Raw genomic sequence first — 20,301 nt, 5'->3', positions numbered from 1 at the left:
AGACCCGGGTACAGTACTGAATCTGCCTTGGTCGCCCTGTACGACGACCTGTGCAGGGAGAAGGACAGGGGGAGTACATCCCTGTTGGTTCTTCTGGACCTCTCGGCGGCTTTCGATACCATCGACCATGGTATCCTTCTGGATAGACTTGCGGGATTGGGGGTTGGAGGCACTGCTTTGCAGTGGTTCCGCTCCTATCTCGACGGTCGATTCCAGAAGGTAGTGCTGGGGGACCATGTCTCTACGTCATGGCAGCTATGCCATGGAGTACCACAGGGCTCCATTCTATCCCCTCTGCTATTTAACATCTATATGAAACCGCTGGGAGAGGTCATCAGGAGGTGTGGGCTGCGGAATCATCAATACGCTGATGATACCCAGCTTTACCTCTCATTCTCCACTAATCCAGGTGAGGCAGTGGCTGTGCTGAACCGGTGCTTGGCCGAGGTAAGGGAATGGATGAGGGCCAATAAACTGAAACTCAACCCAGACAAGACGGAGGTCCTGTTGGTTGGCGGATCGGGTTTTGGAGAGGGTGGATTTGACCTGGTCCTGAATGGTGCAACACTCCCTCTTAGGGATAAGGTCCGCAGCTTAGGTGTACTCCTCGACCCGGAGCTTTCTTTGGAAGCTCAGGTGACAGCGGTAGCGAGGAACGCCTTCCTTCAGCTTCGGCTGATTAATCAGCTGCGCCCCTACCTGGAATACGACTGCCTGGCGACGGTGACACACGCGCTGGTGACTTCCCGCCTAGACTTCTGTAACGCGCTTTACGTGGGGCTTCCCCTGAAGACAGTCCGAACACTTCAATTGGTGCAAAATAGAGCTGCCAGGTTGCTGACGGGGACGGGGCGTTATGCTCACATGACTCCAGTCCTCCATCAGCTTCACTGGCTTCCCATTGAAGCCCGGGCCCAATTCAAGGTGTTGATTATGACCTACAAAGCCCTAAACGGCTTGGGTCCTGGCTACCTGCACGAGCGCTTACGTCCGTATATGCCCGACCGCCCTTTGAGATCTGCGGGAGAGTCCCTTCTCCGGGAACCCTCCATGAAAGAAATTAGGAGAGTAAGTACCCGGAGGAGGGCTTTCTCTGCGGTGGCGCCCAACCTATGGAATTCACTCCCCAAAGAGGTCCGCCTGGCACCGTCGTTACTGGTTTTTCGGCGCCAGGTAAAGACCTTTTTATTTAAACATCATTTCAATTGTTAAAACATATGATCTGGCCTGGGCAACTTCTTCTTCCTTCTCTTTCTCCTCCTATATTTTTATTTTATACTGATAATTTTAATTTTGTATTTGTAAATCAATGTATTTTTTGTATTGTTATATTTAATGGTAATTTATTATGTACTATTGTATTTCAATGTATTTTATCATGTTGTAAGCCGCCCCGAGGTTTCGGCAAGGGGCGGCATAGAAATGTTATAATAATAATAATAATAATAATAATAATAATAATAATAATAATAATAATATGAGAAGTATAAAATCAGCCTTCTCTCACTGCCTATATCCACAGACCACACTGAATTTTTGGACAGTTCATTTCAGATTTATGCAAACTTTGGGCCTGCGATTTGGGCAAATTTGGAATGGAGGCTTTAATTTTAAGCAAACTCCCCTAGCCTTTATTTTTAATTTTCAAGTTGCATCTCATTCCAAAAACAGAAACCTGTGTGCTGACTTGACTTGCATCAAATCAGGGTTGATGGGATGGAATTCGTGCAGCTGATTTGAATTTTGAATTGAATTTGAATTCGAATTTGAATTGAAAGCCCATTGAGTTTTCACCCCCTGTGGTTCCTCACCCACCTTTAAACCTCTGCTTCCACCTGGTCTTACCACGCTTCCTGACTCTACTTCCTGCTGCCCAGCCTGATGAAGCATCCCTGGAGGGCTTAGAAGTCGACTTACTATTTTAAGGCACCTGGGTTGGTCCCAAAATGGATTCAGGCATCCTTGGCTCTTTCGAGGTCTCTGCTGGAGAACGTTGTTAACAGGACCAGGACGAGCCTTCATTCTTGAAAGTGACCTTAATTCTATGATCGGACCCAAGTATTTTCAGCCCAGCTCATTGAAAGGACCACATGAGAATTCTCTCAAGAGTTCTTTCAAAAAATATCCTTCATGTTGCATTACAAGCAACCTCAATTTGATAAATGGAAAGCAAGTAGTGATTAAGTTAATAGCAGTGATATCCAAGATTCCATTTTTCTGTATGGAAAAGCAATGCAGCTAGACCGTTTTAATGCTGCTTTCACATTGATGATTCTGTGATAAAAACTTCCAGTTCGTTATGCAATTTTTAATTCTCGTCTTAATGAGCATGCTATATCCAACAGGCAAATACATCAAATGCAAGAGCAAATGTTGCAAATGTTCTTTCTTCTCGTGGAAATAAGATGTTTTCTTCTCCTCCTGGTTTGCTGCTGTCTGCCTCCTACCCCATGTGATTTTGGCATTTTCTAAGAATAGTGGAAAGAGGCCCTGATAAGATTCGGAGTGTTCAGTCTTTAGGCTTTCAGTCTACAGAAATAAGGATCAGCCATTCTACTTAATAAAAAACTACTTTCTAAAACTTTTTTGAAGCGGCATCTTTCAGAAGCATTAAATCCGCCAATGCGTTCGGTTTTATTGTGGCTCTTTGGAGAAGCCTTTTGTTAGATGTCTGCCGTTTGTGGGAAGCCCATACGGAGGATTTTCTGCCGCATTTGAGATCTCTGTGAGGAATAAAGTTCAGCAGGTTAGTCTACTCCAGGAAGCCATTTTCTAAATGCCCTTGCCAAGAAATAAGGTTTCTAGGAATTACTCTTCCATTGGGGGACCAATCCATCTGCTTCTTTTTCTCTTTTGTTCTTCCAGCCTTGTTGTTTCGTTGTGTTGCTGCGTCACCATGCAATTCAAACAACAGAGGTCCACCAGCTCTTTTGGGCTCCCTTTTTATCCTAGTGAATTCGTTTTTGTTTTCCCTTTTGCCTAATACATGCATTTTTAACAAGCAGTTTTCCCTAATAGGATCCATTCCCTCTTTTCATTAATATATGCATTTTGCAAGTTTTAGAGAACTGTACTGCAAAATCCGGAGGCATGCAAATACCGAAGGACAGCCTTGTTCTGGTTTGCGTATCCATTTGGGAAATACGGGGTTGTTAAATTTGTACCACACGCAAACTGAATGAGGCTCTCCCTGCCCTCTGCCCCTCCTTGTCTGCACTGGGCCCTGCAGGTGAAACTGCCTCCTGGTTTAGCAAGGAGATGCTCAGCATGCCCAGACCTCCTTTTCCAGGGTGCATCACACGAGGGCCACGGCCCCAGGGCTTAACTGGAGCACCAGGCGTTGGGCTGCGAGGCCCCGTCTGCCTCCCTGCTGTCAGACGCTTTGCTCGCATGTTCCTTGCCTTCCAAGCACATCTCGGGGCACAGCATGGCAGTGAGGGGTCCCATCTTTTGGGGGAGCGCCATTTATTTATGCACATCCTGCCTCTTTTCCCTTCAAGGACACCAGGTGTCTTCCCCTTGTCCTCTCGATCTTTCCCTTGCAAGTGCCGCCCTGGGAGGGAAGCTGGGCCCAGAGTCACCCAGGGTGCCTTGACCTCTTACCCACGTCTCCACACTGGCATCCCGATATGCTAGACTCGGGTTTCTTGCTTGTGGAAGGGCACATGTCCCCCGCCCCATGCCTCAAAGGAACATGCTGGAGAAGTCGTGCCGATTAGCATGATGTGGTCGCACACTCCCTTCTCCGTGTGAGCCACTGTAGGTGCAGGGAGTTCCCACCCTTGAAAAGGGACCAGGATTAGCCCCCTTTCACCCCAGACAATGGGGCTGACCACTGCCAGGTCTATGGACTCCTTCCCTGCAGGTCGGGCACCACCAAAATCCGCGTTGCGGCAGGAGCCCCTCGGCTCCCTCTTCTGCTGCTGCTTCTCAGCTGCTTCTTCACTCGCCTCTTGCTCCGGTGAAGATTGCGGGGAGGAGCCGGGTTCCCCGGGCAGAGCCCTTGGCTGTGTGTAGAATCCTGGCTGGGGAGGCAAGATAAATCCCTCACATGCCGGCTTGTCTGGAAAATTGGAGCACATGGAGGAACAGTGGTGCCTCGTACGTCGAATTTAATTCATTTTAGGTGGTTGTTTGAACTCTGAATCGTTCAAAGTCCGAATCAGTTTTCTCCATTAGAAATAATGGAAAGTGAATTGATCCATTCCCAGACCCCAAACGATACTCATTTGGGTAAACTTAAACAGCAAATATGGCCTCCTGAAACAAATTAAGTTCAAGGTTATATGTGGGTGTGATCAAAAAATATGGTGAATGTTTAAATTTAAAAAAATATATAGTAAGAGACATTTTGCCATTAATCACCCTCAAAATACTTCCACTTGCTTCAAACACACCCCAGCACTGCCGTGGTTGCCTTGATGCAAGATGAATTGGGACTTGGGGGGCATTGCTTTGATGGCCACAAGTTTCCCAGCTCTATGCTGTCTTTTTAAAAAAATAAGCAAGCAAATAAAGAAACAGGAGGGTTTTAAAAGGCAAGAAAGAAAGGGAAAAGAAACTTTTAATAAACAGTAAGGAAACATTTGTGTAAAGTTTAAGGTTCTGGTATTGACCTATAAAGCCCTAAGCGGCTTGGGACCAGGATACCTGAAGGAACATCTTCCCTATACACCCTCCCACCCCTTAAGATCAGAGGCAGAGCCCCTTCTCCAGGAACCCTCCTTGAAGGAGGTTAGGAGAGAGAACACCCGGAGAAGGGCCTTCTCTGTGGTGGTGCCCCGGCTGTGGAATGTGCTCCCCAGAGAGGCTCGCCTGGCGCTGACATTATATGCTTTTCGGCACCAGGTAAAAACCTTTTCATTTGCCCAACATTTTAAGGTTTAAATACTTTTAATTTGGTTTTATTATATTCTTAGTCGCATTTTGTTACCATATTTTTGATTGTTTGTGTATTTATTGCTTATTTATATTGTAAGCCGTCCTGGGACAATTGGATTGTGTAGGATGGGATAAAAATATTCCAAATAAATAAATAAAATAAGACAAAATGATTTGAGACAAATGAATTTAAGTCAAGGCAAAATGATTCAGGACTTCCAGTTTTTTCATTGCCTTGGGCCACAACGGATGATGCTTACGCATTTTTCCAGTTCTCCTGCAGTTCAAACTTAGAAGCATCGTTCGAACTGCAGAATGATTTTATCTTGAGTCTAAAGTTTGAACTCTGGACTGTTCAAAGTTAGTCGTTCGAACTTTGGGGAACCTCTGTCTGTTGAACAGCACCAGTGGATCCACCGAGTGGGATCCATACCCTCTCTGGGAAGGTGACATCTGGCAAAGGGATGGGGTAATCGAGAAGGGAGAAATTCGGACTTGACTTATGTGAGATGGCCTTAAAAAGAAGTTCTAAAGTCAAAACATTTTTTAAGAGTGCTTGTTTTCACATTTGCTGCCAAAGTCAAGAGGATTATCCCTCTCTCTCTCTTTCCCTCTCTCTCTCCCTCTCTCTCTCTCGCTGGACCGCTACTGCATTGATTTCAAAAAGAGAATATGGCAAGGGGAATATTCTCTGAAAGGAGAGAAACTTGATTTGCTTCACTGTGCATAAAATAAACCCTCCCCATTTCTCCTTGAAGTTTTGGGTCCGCTCCAGGCCTGCTTAACTGAATTGCTAAAGCCTTCTGGTTGGGCACCTTCCTGCAGACATTCTCCCGTGGGCCCACAGCTCACGTCCGTCCGTGCTTGTGATCTGAGCAAGCCCCTCATGGGGCAGACCTGTTGCTCGGTCCGTGAAGTTGGAACACGGGGCTTTCCCCTTCCCCGGTGTGGCGGCCTTTGGCACAGCTGTGCTCCCGGTGAGAACGGGAAGCAACCCTGGCACAGGAATGTCAAGGCTTCGGTCGGAGCTGAGCTATGTGTAGCTGTTGGGCTAGAATTGGGATTCATTCCAGGATGGAGGTGTTTGCTTGGGGGTGCGGGTTCTGGGGGAGAGCACCTCGAAACCTGCAGATTCCATCCCCTGGTCCTCGAGCAAATCAAATGGAAACTGGGCCAGCCTCCTGGGGCTAAAATCTCTTACTGCCAACATCTAAGCCCTGGAAGAGACTTTTCAGTCTTTTGGGGGAACCTGACCTGTGGCCAGGGAAAAGGGGTCACACCCCAGGGCACCCTGGTGGAGGTGATGCTTTGGCAGTTGAAACAATACCTTGGCTTTGCTTTTTGGGGTTCTAGCTACAGTTCTGCTTAGCCCATTGGCTTCTGGTGCAGAACTGAACAGAGGTTCTGCCACTTTTCATGATTGCCTCTGTGTGTGAATTTTGCACCCCGGCCAATGTTCTCTCCAGTGTTGCTCTCAGAGAGAAGGAGAGATACCTGCTGGGATTCACCTTCCTGGCTGTTGACTTTCCCCTGCATCTGACTCTCTGGCCGGAGAGGCGGGGGCTCTCCTGTTTCCCGAAATCCTGCATCCTTTCTCCACGTGGCTCCAAGCACCTTTCTGATTTATCGTGAAGACCAGAGCAATTTGCTATCCATGCATTTCTCAGGAAAGGGCTAATAAATTTTAAGCATGGCATAAATGAAAGGCGCCTCACCAATAGATAGATTTCGGTCTTAAAAATATGGTTCAGCTATATTGGAACGTTTAAATCACGACTCGCTGGAAATGTTGTATACGCAATGGATCACATTGCTTTGGGTTGATGAAAAATTAATTATTTGCTTTTGACAAAGCAAGCGTCTCTATTTAATTTTAAAAGTATATTATTTAAGAAGAAGAGCAACCGACTGCACTGCATCTGAGAGCTAAAATATTGCAGTTGTGTTTATTAAATCTATTAGTAGATAATTAGTAGCAATAAATCTATTCACTGATGTGGTGTTGCAAAGACTCAAGGCAGGAAACAATTCTTGTCTAGTTAAGTGTGTAGCGCCATCAAAGAGTGGCACATCTCAGAAAAGGGTTGCAATTCTTTCAGTTAACTGGAAGAGTAGGAACCCTGGCATCCATTTTCCGCGTATGCAAATTCCTACTGCAACGTACTGTGGGCTTTTTTTATTGCTAAAGAACCTTTGTTCCAAGTGATGAGTTGCATAGAGCAGGGGTGAGCAGAAAGTAGATTGCCAGGCATGTGGGACTTCCCGAAATCCTTGCCGGGATAGCCATCGGCTAGGGATGCTGAGAGGAACGTCCGAAACTTCTGAGGACCACCTTTTGGCTGACCAAAACCAAATTATTAGCATTATCAGTTACAATCTCCATAATGCATGCTGTGTCGTCCTGGAATATTTTGCTGCCTGAGGCAAAGGACAAGATTCCCACCATTCCCTTAAAAACTGACCAGCTGGCCCACTGAATCCCACCCAGAGGTTGTGACCAGGCGGCATCCTCTGCCACACCTGAGGGTAGTAGGTGAGCTTTGGGCACCTCGTGGCAGCATCTCACCTGCCCTCCAGACTCTGCTGCCTGAGCTGTGTGCCTCACTCCGCCTTGTGGCCGAGCTGCCTGGCATCCCGTTCCAAAAGAAGCCGCGCCATTTTTCCTGCACCAGTTCCTTGACAATACTTCTTGCTCTTTCAGGGCTGCAGAGGAAAGGCACCCTGGGGCTTAGGTCCTTTGTCTCGTTTCTGCCTCTGGTCGTTCTGTCTGGATTTTGATTCAGTTTCAATTTTTTAGTGTGTTTATGCAGGCGCTAAAAGAATTATCTTGCCTCTCCAGCTCCATTGCTTTGGATGGTGCCATTGCCTTCAATTAGGAGAGCAAGTTCTTTTTCATGTAGGAAATTGTAAAAATTAATCAGGGCTCCTCTCTCCCTCCTTCGTGGGTTTTTGTAGCAATGTATGTTAATTAGACATCAGAAAAGCTACATAAAGTTTTATGCTTCAGTCATGTACACCGCTAAATTATCTTGGGCTGCATCCATTAATTAAAGAAAAGTTCTACTAGACTTTTGAGTTCTTTTCCAAGATGGCTCTCAGCAGTCGGGCCGGGGCCGGGGCCGGGGCCGGGGCCGGGGCCGGGGCCAGCTGCACTGCAGGGAAGTCGCGGGTGCAGTGAGCGATGGGCGGCGCTCCTCTTGTCTAAGTGACTCCAACGCGCAACTCTGGCGGTGTGGGTGGAACCTGGAACTTGTCTCCATTCAGCTGTAAAGTGGGATGCGGGTGCAGGATGCTGCAGGCAGTGGGGGAAGGAGACATTGTGGCTTTGAGGCTTATTGCATCCCACACAAAGCATTTCTGTGTGTGGTGGGTCTGGGTCCTTCCCCTGGCAGGCCTGCGCAGTTGAAAGCCGCTAGGCAAAAGGGGGTTGGTGACCCACGCCAGGGACTCTTTCCTTGCTTTGTTAATGCTGCCTGGGGGTGGGGTGGAGTAGGGTGGGGTGGGGTGGGAGCAGGCACGTGAGGGTAGTTAGCTTGGAAAAGAATGGGATACCTTGTCTGCAGTGAGGGAGTCTCTCCTCCCCTTTTGCGTGTTTTCTTACACTCTGGCCAGTGAGGAGAATAATGATCTTATTAGCAGAGTGGGAAACTTGAGCATGGCCCTAAATGCAAATTAATGCAACTTTGGGACAAGAGCTCCCCCCCCCCCCACCCAGGGATTTGCAAGCGGAAACCAGCATTTCATCAACTCCGTGGCACTTGCCAGTGCTGTGGGTTTCCTAAGAACGCCACTGTGCCAGCAAGCCTCGCCTCTGTTGGCACGATGCTGAGAACGTCTGCTGGTGGGCGCGGTTGGATCCCCCCTTTGATGGGTGAGGGACCAGCCTCCCTGATGCCCCACCTGCAGAAGCCCCCCCAGATGTTGACCCAGTCAGCTCAGGAATGATGAGAGTTGCAGCCCAGAACATCTGGAGAACATGGTAGGCCGGCTGGAGCTGGGGGTCAGACTAGATGGCTCAGGAGACCCATTCTGACTTGCTCTGTTTCTGTTTCTAACATCAGAGTGGGCAAGGTTTCCCCAGGACCGGTCCGGATGATGGTGCCAAACTGGCCTTGAAGGACACTTTGTATGACTTCTGCTAATGAAATGATGCTCAGGTTATTCATAAACTGGTTTGTGCATTTATGCAACCAAATGAAATAGACGTGATTCATTCCTTCCCTTTTCGCAGTGCCGCGTTTATTGACCCTGCTCCATGTCATGTCTGTCTTTCAGAAGCCTTTGAAATTGTAGTGCGGCACGCGAGAAACTACACCAACGCCATGTTCAGGAACTACTATCGTGAGGTAGCGGGCCAAGTGTCCTCCTTGGTGGGGGAGTTTTTTACCGACATCTCCCTGTACATCCTGGGCTCGGACGTCAGCGTCAATGCCATGATCAACGGCTTCTTCGACAGCCTCTTCCCTCTGGTCTATGCGCAGCTGGCCCAGCCAGGCGCCCCCAGCCCTTCAGCGGAAGCGACCGAGTGCCTCCGCCTCGCCCGGCAGGACTTGAAGGTGTTCGGCGGCTTCCCCAAGGCCATGATGACGCAGGTGTCCCGGTCGTTGCAGGTCACCCGCGTCTTCCTCCAGGCGCTCAACCTCGGCATCGAGGTGGTCAACACCACCGACCACCTGCGGTTCAGCAAGGACTGCGGGCGGGCGCTGCTGCGCATGTGGTTCTGCCCCCACTGCCAGGACCTGCCGGCGGCCAGGCCGTGCGCCGGCCTTTGCGGCTCGGTGCTGCGAGGCTGCCTGGCCGGCGTGGCGGAGATCGACGGCCACTGGCGCGAGTACCTGCGTGCTCTGGAGGGGCTGACGAGGGCCATGCGGGGCGCCTACGACATGGAGCACGTGCTGCTCAGCCTCTTCTCCCTGATTCGGGACGCCGTCGCGCACATGCAGCGGAACGCGGGGAAGGTGGCCGCCACTGTGAGTGCCCTCGCCGGGGCTGGGCGTGGGCGGCAGGCAGCTACGGACGAAGTGCTGGGGCCGGGCCGGGGGCTGGGGCAGGCCTGGGGCCGGGGCGGGGGCACACCTCCGAGCGCAAGAGAAGCGGGGCAAGGGGAGGAGCGAGGGTTTGGCGTGAGCGAGGCTGGAAGACGCAGCCCTGCCGCTGCGGCCCGTTCCAGAGGGAAGAGCCGCCCTTCTGTAGCTCTTCTCTGGGGCTCCCAGCTGGCACTCCGTGATCCAGCAGATTCAGTGGTGGTTCTGGCTCTGGCCACCGGAGCAGCCCAGACTCTGACACAGCGGACGCTAGAATCATAGGAACAGCCTTTACTGCGCCAGCCCCTCAGTCCATCTAGCCCAGTGCTGCCAACACGGACTGGCAGCAGCAGCTCTGTGGGGATCAGGCAGGAGTATTCCTGGTTCTCTTGGAGACTCCAGGGACTGAGCCGGGCCGTTTGACATGCAGAGCACAGGCCCCACCCCAGAGCCCCGACCCGACCCGCCTTGCAACCCCCACAGGCTTGTTGCGAGGCCAGAATGAAGAAGAGGGTGACGTAAGCAGCCTCTGAAAGTGGGGAAAAGCCAGGACGGTAACACAGCCATGACCAGGCCAAGTGCTTCTTCTGCTCCCCGCTAACGGAGCCTGCGGAGGGGCTGGCAGCCCGGGCACTGTGTCGGCATCTTCCTTCGGAGGGATGCAGCAAAGCACGGGGGACTTTGGGGGCGGGGGGCGTTTCTGAGGTATGGTCCCCTGGCGAGCTCCCCATACGTCAGCCACTGTGGAGCAGGATGTGGGCCTAATAGGCCTCCGGTCCAATCCATCACGGATGCTTCTCCGTCCTCGTGAGCCACTGGGAATTTAGCATGCGGTTTAAACACAACGAAGTCATAAAGTGTGATGGAGGATTTCTGCCTCGCAGCCGCTCCCTAATTGCGAGGTACTAGCTGGTGGGGGTGAGCAGGCAGGCAGGTTATCTTAAGAAAATGACTTTTCTGTTCTGGAATTAATAACTCGTGAACAATTTGCTGGTACATTAAAGGTAAACAAAGATTCAGGTGGATGTCTGGCGGAGATGCTTGATTAAGACACTGGCAGGGAAAGGTGTGTGGCAACTCATTTGTTTCTCGCGGTGGCCGCATCCACGGGGGCGGGGGGGGGAGACCCCTCTGGCAACGAGAAGGCAGCAGAGGCAGCCTGGGCCCTCCAAATGTTTTGGACCACAACTCCCATCAGCCTCACCGAGCAGGGCCACGGTCAGGGCTTGTGCGCTGGGTCACCCACTCTGGGAGTAGGGCATCAGGGAAGGCCTTTCGTTCTCCTCCGCAGCGGAAGGTCGGTGAGTTCGTGACTGGTTCATGAGGCGGGCCGGGATGTTCCTTCCTGGGTGAGCGGGAAGGACCTCGGAGGTGGAACTCGGTGGCTGTAGCAGGAAGGGACTGGAGGAGGAGGCTGTCCGTGGCCACCAGGGTGGAATGCGCTGGGTGGCCTCCGGCACCAGATGCACGGTGGCTCAGGCAAGCCGGCTGGCGGGGAGCAAGCATGGCTTGACGGTGTTGTGCTCGTGGGCTGCTTGGGCTTCCCATGGGCTGCTGCGTGAACGGAAGGCTGACCCAGGTAAACCTGGATCGGATTCTGCAGGGCCCCTCCGAAGTTCTTGAGATAGGATCTCCTCCCACACGTGCATAATACACATGATCCTAGAGGAAGTGTTTGATCCTTGGTGGGAGAAAAAGGGAAAAGTCAGTTTAAGACAGTGCTTACTGTCTGCCTTTTTTGGTAACACATTTAACAAAAAATTAAGTTTTTGGTTTTTTTTTAAAGAACAGGTTGCCTGTTTAAAGGGGACACTTTTCAAATAGATCAAAAATGGCTTACAGGTAGAGAGGTCAGTGAAACCCAAAACAAATTCAAATTACTTGGAATTTCTGTGAAACTGGTCTGCAGGTTCTGCAGGGGGGCTGGTGCTTTCTGTGTCATAAGGATTCGGTGGACTTGCAGGCATTTAAAAAATTAACTTTCAGGGTGTTTATGGAAATTTAGTCATGTGAGAGTATGAAAATTACTAGAAAATATGCTAATTTATATGCTTGTTTAGGCTTTACTTTGATTTTTGTTCAGTCTCCTCCGTGCAGCACTTTGAAAATATGCAAAATGTTGTGTATCAGCAGAAGCGACACAAATTGCAGCTCATGATTTTGGGTCCTTTTATGAAGGGAAAATATTCTTATTCCACCAACAAATGAATAATGGAAGGAAAGATGGCTGACCACCTGCAAAACACATGGAACGGATTAAACAAAATCCGTGCACCCGAGCAGCCCCACTGTCTTGTCCATGTCTCGTCCGAAGGAGAACCTGTTGCAGTCCATGGGACTGCGGCCTCCACACGCTGATATTTCTGCTTCTGAATTGCAGCTGTTCCTGGTCAACCCACATGGGCTTATAGCAAAGCAACGTACTTTTGAAATGTACCTTGCATGCCAGGGCTGCCAACATTTTCTCCAGGATTGCTCCTGTGCATTTCAGCAGAGCCAAGAAAGTTTCACCTGCTGAATTTTCTGCCTGTTACAGCCACTGATCGCAGCCTGCAAAATGTTGATGCACCTCCGTCTGTTGGTGGGCTGCTGCGTTTTTAGTGCTTTTTTAAAAGGTGCAGCCCCCACCTTTTCCTGAGTCATGCCTAGGGCATCCTTTGGGAGAGATGCATTGACTGCACTGCCAGTAGCCGGCAGTCCCAAGAGGACAACTCCCTTAAAACGTGACTAATGGTTCTGTTAGCAATTCTGCAGCGATTGGAGCTGAAAAAGAGCCCCTTCTTCGCGCACTAAAATAATGAGCTCACAGTGAACATATATTCAACTAAATGTATGTTTCTACACATGGAAGGCTTTATGTAAAAAACTTATCATCATGTATTCTCCTTTTCTGTAAAGAATTCGCAGAAATGGGTAGTGGTCCTTTGCATCTCCGCTCCTATTTCTGCATCCCGGTGTGAAATCGCTCCTTGTCTCCCAGCAAATGAATTGGAATGGTAGAAATGAATGAACTGCAGTAGAAGGATGCTCCTGCCTGTGGGGGTGGGGGGTGCTGTTTGGGCTGCTGAATGATCTGTATTGATTGGAGCCAAACCAGCTTAACTGTTATTCATCTGCTCAGCCTTTTTCTGCTGCCGATGAACTGTTCTGGTTCAAACCCTCGCCCCTCAGGGCACGCTGTGCTGGGTGGCCTATCGGCTGAACTTGCTTTGGCCCTGCAAGCTGACTGAGCTCTGCAGCAAGCTAGTCTGGGGAGCCCAGGGCCGTTCCAGAAGGTGCTGGTCTGTTGCCTTGTTTTGGAGCCGAAGGACAGCATCTCTGGCTAACTACTGCCCACCCCCGGCAGGTTTACTCTGGAGAAAACCCCTCCACCAGTGGATCAGGCCAAGATGCGGTGGCCCCTTGGTGCATGCCTCCGGAATGCTGCTGGAGAGCTGGATTCGGTTTGGGAGACGGGCTAAGGACTGCGTTTCCGTGGTGGGCAGGCCAGGGGGACAGGGCTGCAGGGGGCAGGATGGGGCCCAAACTGCCAGCTTAAATATTTCCGCTTCTGCCAGCTTCTGCCAGTCAGCAAGCCTTTGCAGGCTTCTGGAATGGGGAGAAAAGCTACAGGGGAGCCTTCCGGAGAATGCCGCAGAGCCAGATGTGGCCGGAGGGGCCGTACCGGTACCGCAGACTGCGTGGGTTTTCATGCAGATCCGTGTCGGGGAAGCGGTGAGCTGCCGCTGGAAGCGTTTAGCCCTTGCCAACCCCATCCCGTGTGAGGAGTGCGTCTGCAGGGGAAGCATGCAATGAGCACTCCTGGGGACAGCCCGAGCATGTCCCGCAAGCCTCCCCCTGCAGCCATGCCCCAGCACATAAGCAGTGAGGGCGCATGTGAGGGGGAGATGCCTCCTCTGCTGCCTTGTGCCAGGCCAGTGAATGTGAGGGCAGGGGGATGCCTCCTGTGCTCCCCAGGTGCTGTCAGGTGGCCAGTCCTGTCTCCAGATAGGCCCTGCTGGCTCCGGCTGCTCTACCGCGCTGTGGCAGCTCACGCTCCCTCACTCCGAATTGGCTTGGCTTCGTTCCCTGAAGTTGTTGGTGGCCTCTCTGGCTGCCTACGGCTTGGTGACAGCTACGGCAAGAGGCTTTCCCGAGCAGGCAGTTCCCCTTCGAGTTCGAAGTTCGAGTTCGAGTTCGTGTAACATTCCTGGTTCGACACAGGAGGCTCATTGCATGGGAACAAACAGCACTCAAAGTGCCGCGCTGCCACTGCTCTGCTCCTGGGTGCAGACGGGGCTTCCTAGTTGGCTTCAAAACGTCGTTTTCCGTCGCTGCCGAAGCAGGGAAACAGTGGCCTCACAACGCACAGTCAGCCAGGGTCAGATGGTGGATCAAAACTATGGTCCTGCCTGGGCCTCCAACAGGAGTCCTGTGGGCCCCAGGGGCACAAATGGGCAAGCCTGCCTTGGCAGCTGTTTTGGGAAGCCCCTGACACTCCCTCAAAACCCCCAGTTGATGGGGCCACTGACCCAGAAAATGTGGAGTTCTCTGCCTTCAGCCTCCTAGGAAGCATGCCTTGCCTCCCAGAATCTCTGAGGAGCAGGGGAACCCTGGCCCCAGCCCTAACCCTGCTCCATTCCAGCAGTCCATCAATTGCGCCGACTGTGTAACTTTGCATCAGAAGCTGTGGGTCTCTGAACCTCTCCGGCCCGCCACTGGGTGCGCCTGCTGCAGCTCTGTGAAGCCTCCAGGCCTGCCCTTTTAACTGGACGCGCCAGCAAGTGCACTTGGGGCCCACCGTGTGCGAAGCACGTGCTTGGCCTCAGATCCAGAGCGTGCCAGTGGCTGGGCTTGCACATGACTCCCGGAGTCCCCAGATTTAAAAGCTGCCTCTGCGCCATGTGTAAGAGCTGCTCCGTCTGAATCCAGCAGTTATTTCTGGTGTGGCGTCGTGGTGAAGAGCTGGGACTGGGACTCAGAGGATCCGCGTTTGAGTCCCCGCTCGGCCATAGAGCCAACTGGGTGACTCTGGGCCAGTCACAGGCTCTCAGCCCAACCTACCTCACAGGGTGGTTGTTGTTTTGGGGGTAAGACGGAGGAGGAGAATGATGCAAGCTGCCTTGAGCCCTTTGTAGGAAAAGGCAGGATATAGATCGGAAAATAAATAAATAAATAAATTTCTGTTGGCCTGTTTGCCTGAACTAAAGCAAGGCTTGCACCTCATCTGCAGGCCCTACCAAGCTGGGTTGTTGGAGGGCTGCTTTCAGCCTCTCGGCTAGTGGGGAGCGTGGAAATGCCACGTATTGTGGTTAGTGCCATTAATTCGTGGTAGGATCCACTTTCCTGGGCTGCTCTGCCACCGTCCTTCTTACTGGCAGCCTGCATGTCTCTGATATTGACCGCTGTCTGCCAGCAAAGAGGTTTCAAGCTGCCATTCGTGATGACGCAGAGTCTTCCAGACTGACTTCCCGTCAGTTCTGGCAATTATTTTTTTTCCTGGGTAAGAACTCAAAGGCAGCTGTGTTGCATGGGGGAGGGGGGTGTTTTGCACCATTGTTTCCCCTCCGGGGCAAAAAGTGCCTTCCTTCGGCTATTTGCTTGTTTGGGGTGCAGACTCAAAAAGGGAAGAAAGCGCTTTCCTCAGACCCGTAGATCTGCACTGCCCTCTTCCCATGTTCATTGCGGTTTTGTAGCAGCACATCGTTCGCCACCCATCTTAACCATGCCAGAAGTGGGGTTGATGTTAGCACTGAACCAATGGCCACTGCTAGGAGAAATGGACACCTTGGGAGTCAGTCCACCCACAAGTCTTGATGGGCTGAATTGTCTTGGGAACTCTGAACATTGCAAGGAGGAAGAAAATCACTGCTTACCTTCTCCCTATGTTCCCTACAGCCAGTTCAGAGCAAAGGCAATACGATGCCCTCACTCTGAATTAGCTTTGTTTTAAACCTCAGTGACGCTTTTCATCCAGCTGCAGAAATCATGATGATAATAAGAATATACCATATTTGAACCCATGCTATCTCCTAGACATCTCAAAGAAGTCCTGGGTTATAGTTTTAGCTCTATGTTAACTTCTGTATTCAACAAAGTCACTTTCCAATGACCATCAAAGAATGGTTAACTCTAGGAGACAATTTTTGCTATAACCTCCTGACCAAAGTTCTTGCCCACCGGATTCCTTCTGCAATGGGTCCAGCTCATGACCAACACGTCGCTGATGGCATAAAGTTCCCCAGAGTGAAATTTTTAAAAATGGAACTGTAATTCTAAACAAGTTGTGGGCTGCGCAAGGGCCGTTTCGATCCATACATCCTGAAATTGTGATTACCTTCTACTGGCTGATAATTAAATGGCCAGCTTTGGTTGATCTGCTACACTGGAGCTTTATTATATAAATATGTATACTTGCTATTAAGTTGCTAATAGAGAGGACAGGAAGGAGAGAGGTCTAATTAAGAAGATAAGGTATCATCAGGACCTTCCCCCGCACACCTCCCCGCTCTGGTTTTATGAGCAGTAATTTGAAAAGTGCCTTATTAAAGTCACTGGTGGACAAGTTAATGCTCCGTTTCCTAGAATACTGCTCTTTCCCCCAAAGATGATAGTCTATCATAAACTGGGAACAGGAGCTAATTGCAGAAAGCCGCATTAGACGGTTTGATTGGGCAGCCTCCCCTTTTCCCCCCCCCCCCCGCCAGTAAATCTTGTGCATCCTTTGAGAAGTATGGAGGGTCATGGCTGCTGAAAGCTAATTGGGCTTTCGGTGGGATCATCCCATTTAATTTGACTTTCGTTTTGCCTCCCCCGTCCTGAGCTCCAAGGGGGGTTCATGGAGAGACCAAGAATTCTCCGGGCTGCCTGGATGAGCAGGAATTTGCATCTCCATGCCAGCCTGGCCTGGCCTGGCATTGGATCACCTCTACCCACCATTCCGGATTTCTTTTTTTCTTTTTCCTTCGAAAGACCATCTTTCCCCCTCCTTTTATTTTTAATATATTTGATACAGCCGCACATCAATAATATTTTTAAATACTATATGTAATGCAGCTTCATTTGTGCCATTGAGATCTTTCTTCTCAGCTTCCAATGTGTGAAGAACGGCCGTTCATTTATTTGCTTGGCGCTCTGGAACTGAGCGGCTGAGGGATTCCCCTCCGGCCATGCCTCTCCTTTCGCTGCTGCTCTGCTTAGCCGCCTTGACATCCATCATGGTTTGTGGCTTGGCCATGTCGCATGTGCTAATGGCATGTTTTCCAGGTCCCGGCGTGAATGGACACGACAGAAACTGCGTGATTCTCAGCATTTGCGTTTCGGTGCCTTTACACATTTTGGCGATGAATGATTGAAGGCCACTGCACGACTGAGCTGCTGCTGGCCAGGAAACACGTCGTCCTTCCCGACATGCGTGGGGTCATGTCAGAAGGATGTCGACCAGAGGCGTTGCTGTTGCATGGCTGTCGTGGATTCGCCTCTGTTGGAACGGGGCGTTCATCTCAGATTTTTTCTTCGTGACACGGAATTTGGAATAGCTGCGTGGGCCAGCTTCTCCCATCTGGGGGCCGGACTGCAAGCTCTGGGGGTGAAGGAAGTTCTGGGTCAGTCTTCCCCAGCTCGGTGCCAGGCTTAGCTCCCATCATCCCCCGTCAGCATGGCTCTTGGGTGGGAGGGGTGGCTGCAGCTGAAGGACAATGCCAGCTTGGAGATGGCAGCCACGGGCGACCCATTCACTTGGCATTTGGGCACCGTCCAGCCTTGTCCTGCCTTGTCCCATTCCAAAGGCGTGATCCAGTCCCGGAAGAGGCGGGTTGTGTCCGGAAGGGCTGAACGCCATGTCCGCAGGCAGTGGTAGAGGGCTGGAGGGGCCAGAAGCAGGTCCGCTGGGAGGAGAAAGCAGCCGTCCTCTTGCTGTCTGTCTAAACTGTCTTGTCAGTAAGGCATGACAGCCTTGGCTGGGAGTCGTGCATCAAAAAGGAAATGGCACGCAAGGAGTAGGGGATGTGAGGGGCAGAGGAAACAGCAGGTCTCTCACTGGAAAGGCTGCGTGTGCAGGCAGGACGAGGAGCTGCCCTCCGGGTGACGCGCCGCTCACGCCGTCCAGCCAGTGCTGGGGACAGAGCTGCCTTCCTCCCCTCGGGGAAAACCTGAAACCATCTTTGTGCTGGTCTCTCAGTTGGCTCGGTTGGCCACTCGTGTGGCTCCTGGCATTTCTTCAGCTTGGCAGCCTCCAGATAGCCTGGGCTATGATTCCCACCACCCCCAAATGGCACGGGGAGGATGGGAATGGTGGTGCTGCCCATGGGGGGGCACCCAGTTGCAGTTGGGGGGAATGGGCTCGAACTCCCATGCTCTACCACGCCTTGCCCCACGCTGCTGCATGATGGCCAGGTTCTGCCTGCCTACTGCACTTTGGGACCATGCCCCCCCCCCCCCCCCCCGGTGTATTTCAGAGGCTTAGCCAAGAAAACACATTTTTTAAAAAATTAGAAAATACGGCAAGGAGAGCAGGGACGGAAGTTCTTGGGGTTTTTTGGTTTTGTTTTTTTTCCGAGGTAGGAAGTGAGAGCAGGCTAACTTTTTCCCCACCCTTCATGGGAAATGTGTGTAATAATTACAACTGTACAAGAAGAATATATATGTATGAATGTATGTATGTAGGCCAGTGAGATGTTTATTCACTTTTCTTAATCAGTATTCACTGGGGAGAGGTGCCTTGCAGAAAGCAATGCAATCCATTGAGCGGCAGAGCAGATTTAAATCTGCAGTAAAAGCCCTGGGGAAATTAAGAAGACAAAACATTAACCACAGTCTAAACATTAACATATATTAGCATTTTTATTGCACCTGTAGAAATGTTAAATGGGCAAGGGTACTACTATTAAAAGTTTATGTTCTATACCCCATCATTTCAATGTATGTTTTAAACATTTCCCTTTAAAAAAAGGAAAGAAAGGATTTAATTAAGCAGACTTTTGTAGCAGCAAGCTTGAGGGTCACCTTATGCAAACTTTAATTGTAAGAAATGCACTTCTTTGTGCTGAGCCTCTTTCAGCTAACAGGTTGCAGGGGGAAAGTTGCTGCTTATCGCAGGCCTGGAAAACATGGAGAGAGAGAGAAGGAGAGGCTGGAGAGCCCTCCCTCTTGGAAAACCTTAAGGAGTTTGCTAAACGAATGCGTATGTGCCTTTAAAAAGTGTTTTAATCCTCTGAAGTAGGAATACGTAAAAGAGAGAATATGTTAAAGAAAGAAAAAACAGCAATGCCCATACAGTGGTTTAGTTTTAAACTTTACAAAAGATGTAAGATCATATTAAGATAGGAAGGCTGGATAATTCTTAGCAGAGAAAAGGAAGGTTGCCCCGTGTTTGGTAAGGGAACAATTTCCACCTCTTCCACTTTAGAAAAAAGGTGAGCGGGGGTGGGGGGGGGAGGCACATGCCTTTTATAAAATGATACAGCATGTGGGGAAGGGTCAAGGCGTAGTGGGCAGGGTTGGGCCTGGGGGTCGGAGATGGGGGTCCTGGTCCCGCCTTGGCCATGAAATTCGTGCATGACTTTGGGTCCCTCCCTCACTGGCCTACTCTGCCTCGCAGGGTTGTTGTCGGGATAAAATAGGGAGGGGGAGGACTCTGTGAACTCCCTTGGCTCTTTGGAAGAGGGAAAACCAGGATATAAATACAGTGCGAAAAATCAGAATAGGCTTTGGCTTTGAGAGTACGAGCTTATGGAGAACGCTGGCCAGTTTATCTCCGTGTTGGCTTCACAGGCTCTTTGGGGTTTCTAGCTGGGGTCCTTCCGAGTCCTGCCTGGAGATGCCAGGGATTGATCCTGTGCCCCTGAATACCTTCTTCTCTCCAACCGTCTTGCTCTGCTCCAGTTCTGAATAATCGCATTGACTTGCGGCAGATTCAAGAGAAACGAGCAGACGGACTCTTTCACAAGACGGGGTGGACGGCCGCTGACCGGAAGATGCAGCGTCCCTCTGGCCCGCGTGCAGCTTCTCCCGTGTGCTCCGGACACGACGGACTCCTTGCGCTGACCCAACAGGGCTGGTCCTGTGCTTTTATGGCAGGGTGGCAGCCCGTGCCTGGGGTCCCTGGAAAAGAGCAGTGGGATTTGTGGAGGAGATTGCTAAAAGCAGGGCCTTTTCAAAGCAAAGGTAGTATATCTGTCAGTGCTTGCTGTTTGGAGCAACAAGCAGGGAAAGGCCCTCGTGGCAACGCCCTGCTTCGGAGCTCCCCCAGACATCTGGCTGCTGTCCCCTGTTGGAAGCTGGATACTAGACCTGGCTGGATTCTTGACTCAGCCCTGCATACACGCTTCGTGGGAGAGGAACGCACTGCTCCTCTTGATTAATGCGACAAACATGGTCCTTAAACGCTGAATGAAAATTTTCCAGTGGCCCTGTTGCA

At 50.8% G+C, this 20,301-nt stretch overlaps 1 protein-coding gene across 1 annotated transcript in view; it reads left to right on the top strand.

Moving 5' to 3' along the window:
- The window catches only part of GPC3 (glypican 3), a 148,299-nt gene that overhangs the window by 76,174 nt on the left and 51,824 nt on the right, over positions 1-20,301 (top strand). The window contains exon 4 of the mRNA XM_044452720.1: positions 9,157-9,851. Within this exon, the coding sequence (XP_044308655.1) occupies positions 9,157-9,851 (695 nt within the window). The remainder of the gene's footprint in view (positions 1-9,156; positions 9,852-20,301) is intronic.

This window comes from Varanus komodoensis, unplaced genomic scaffold (genome assembly GCF_004798865.1).
Source record: "Varanus komodoensis strain SLA01 unplaced genomic scaffold, ASM479886v1 scaffold74, whole genome shotgun sequence".
Classification (NCBI taxonomy): domain Eukaryota; kingdom Metazoa; phylum Chordata; class Lepidosauria; order Squamata; family Varanidae; genus Varanus; species Varanus komodoensis.
Note: the sequence above shows the minus strand (reverse complement) of the source record. Positions and strands in the feature narration are given on the sequence as shown.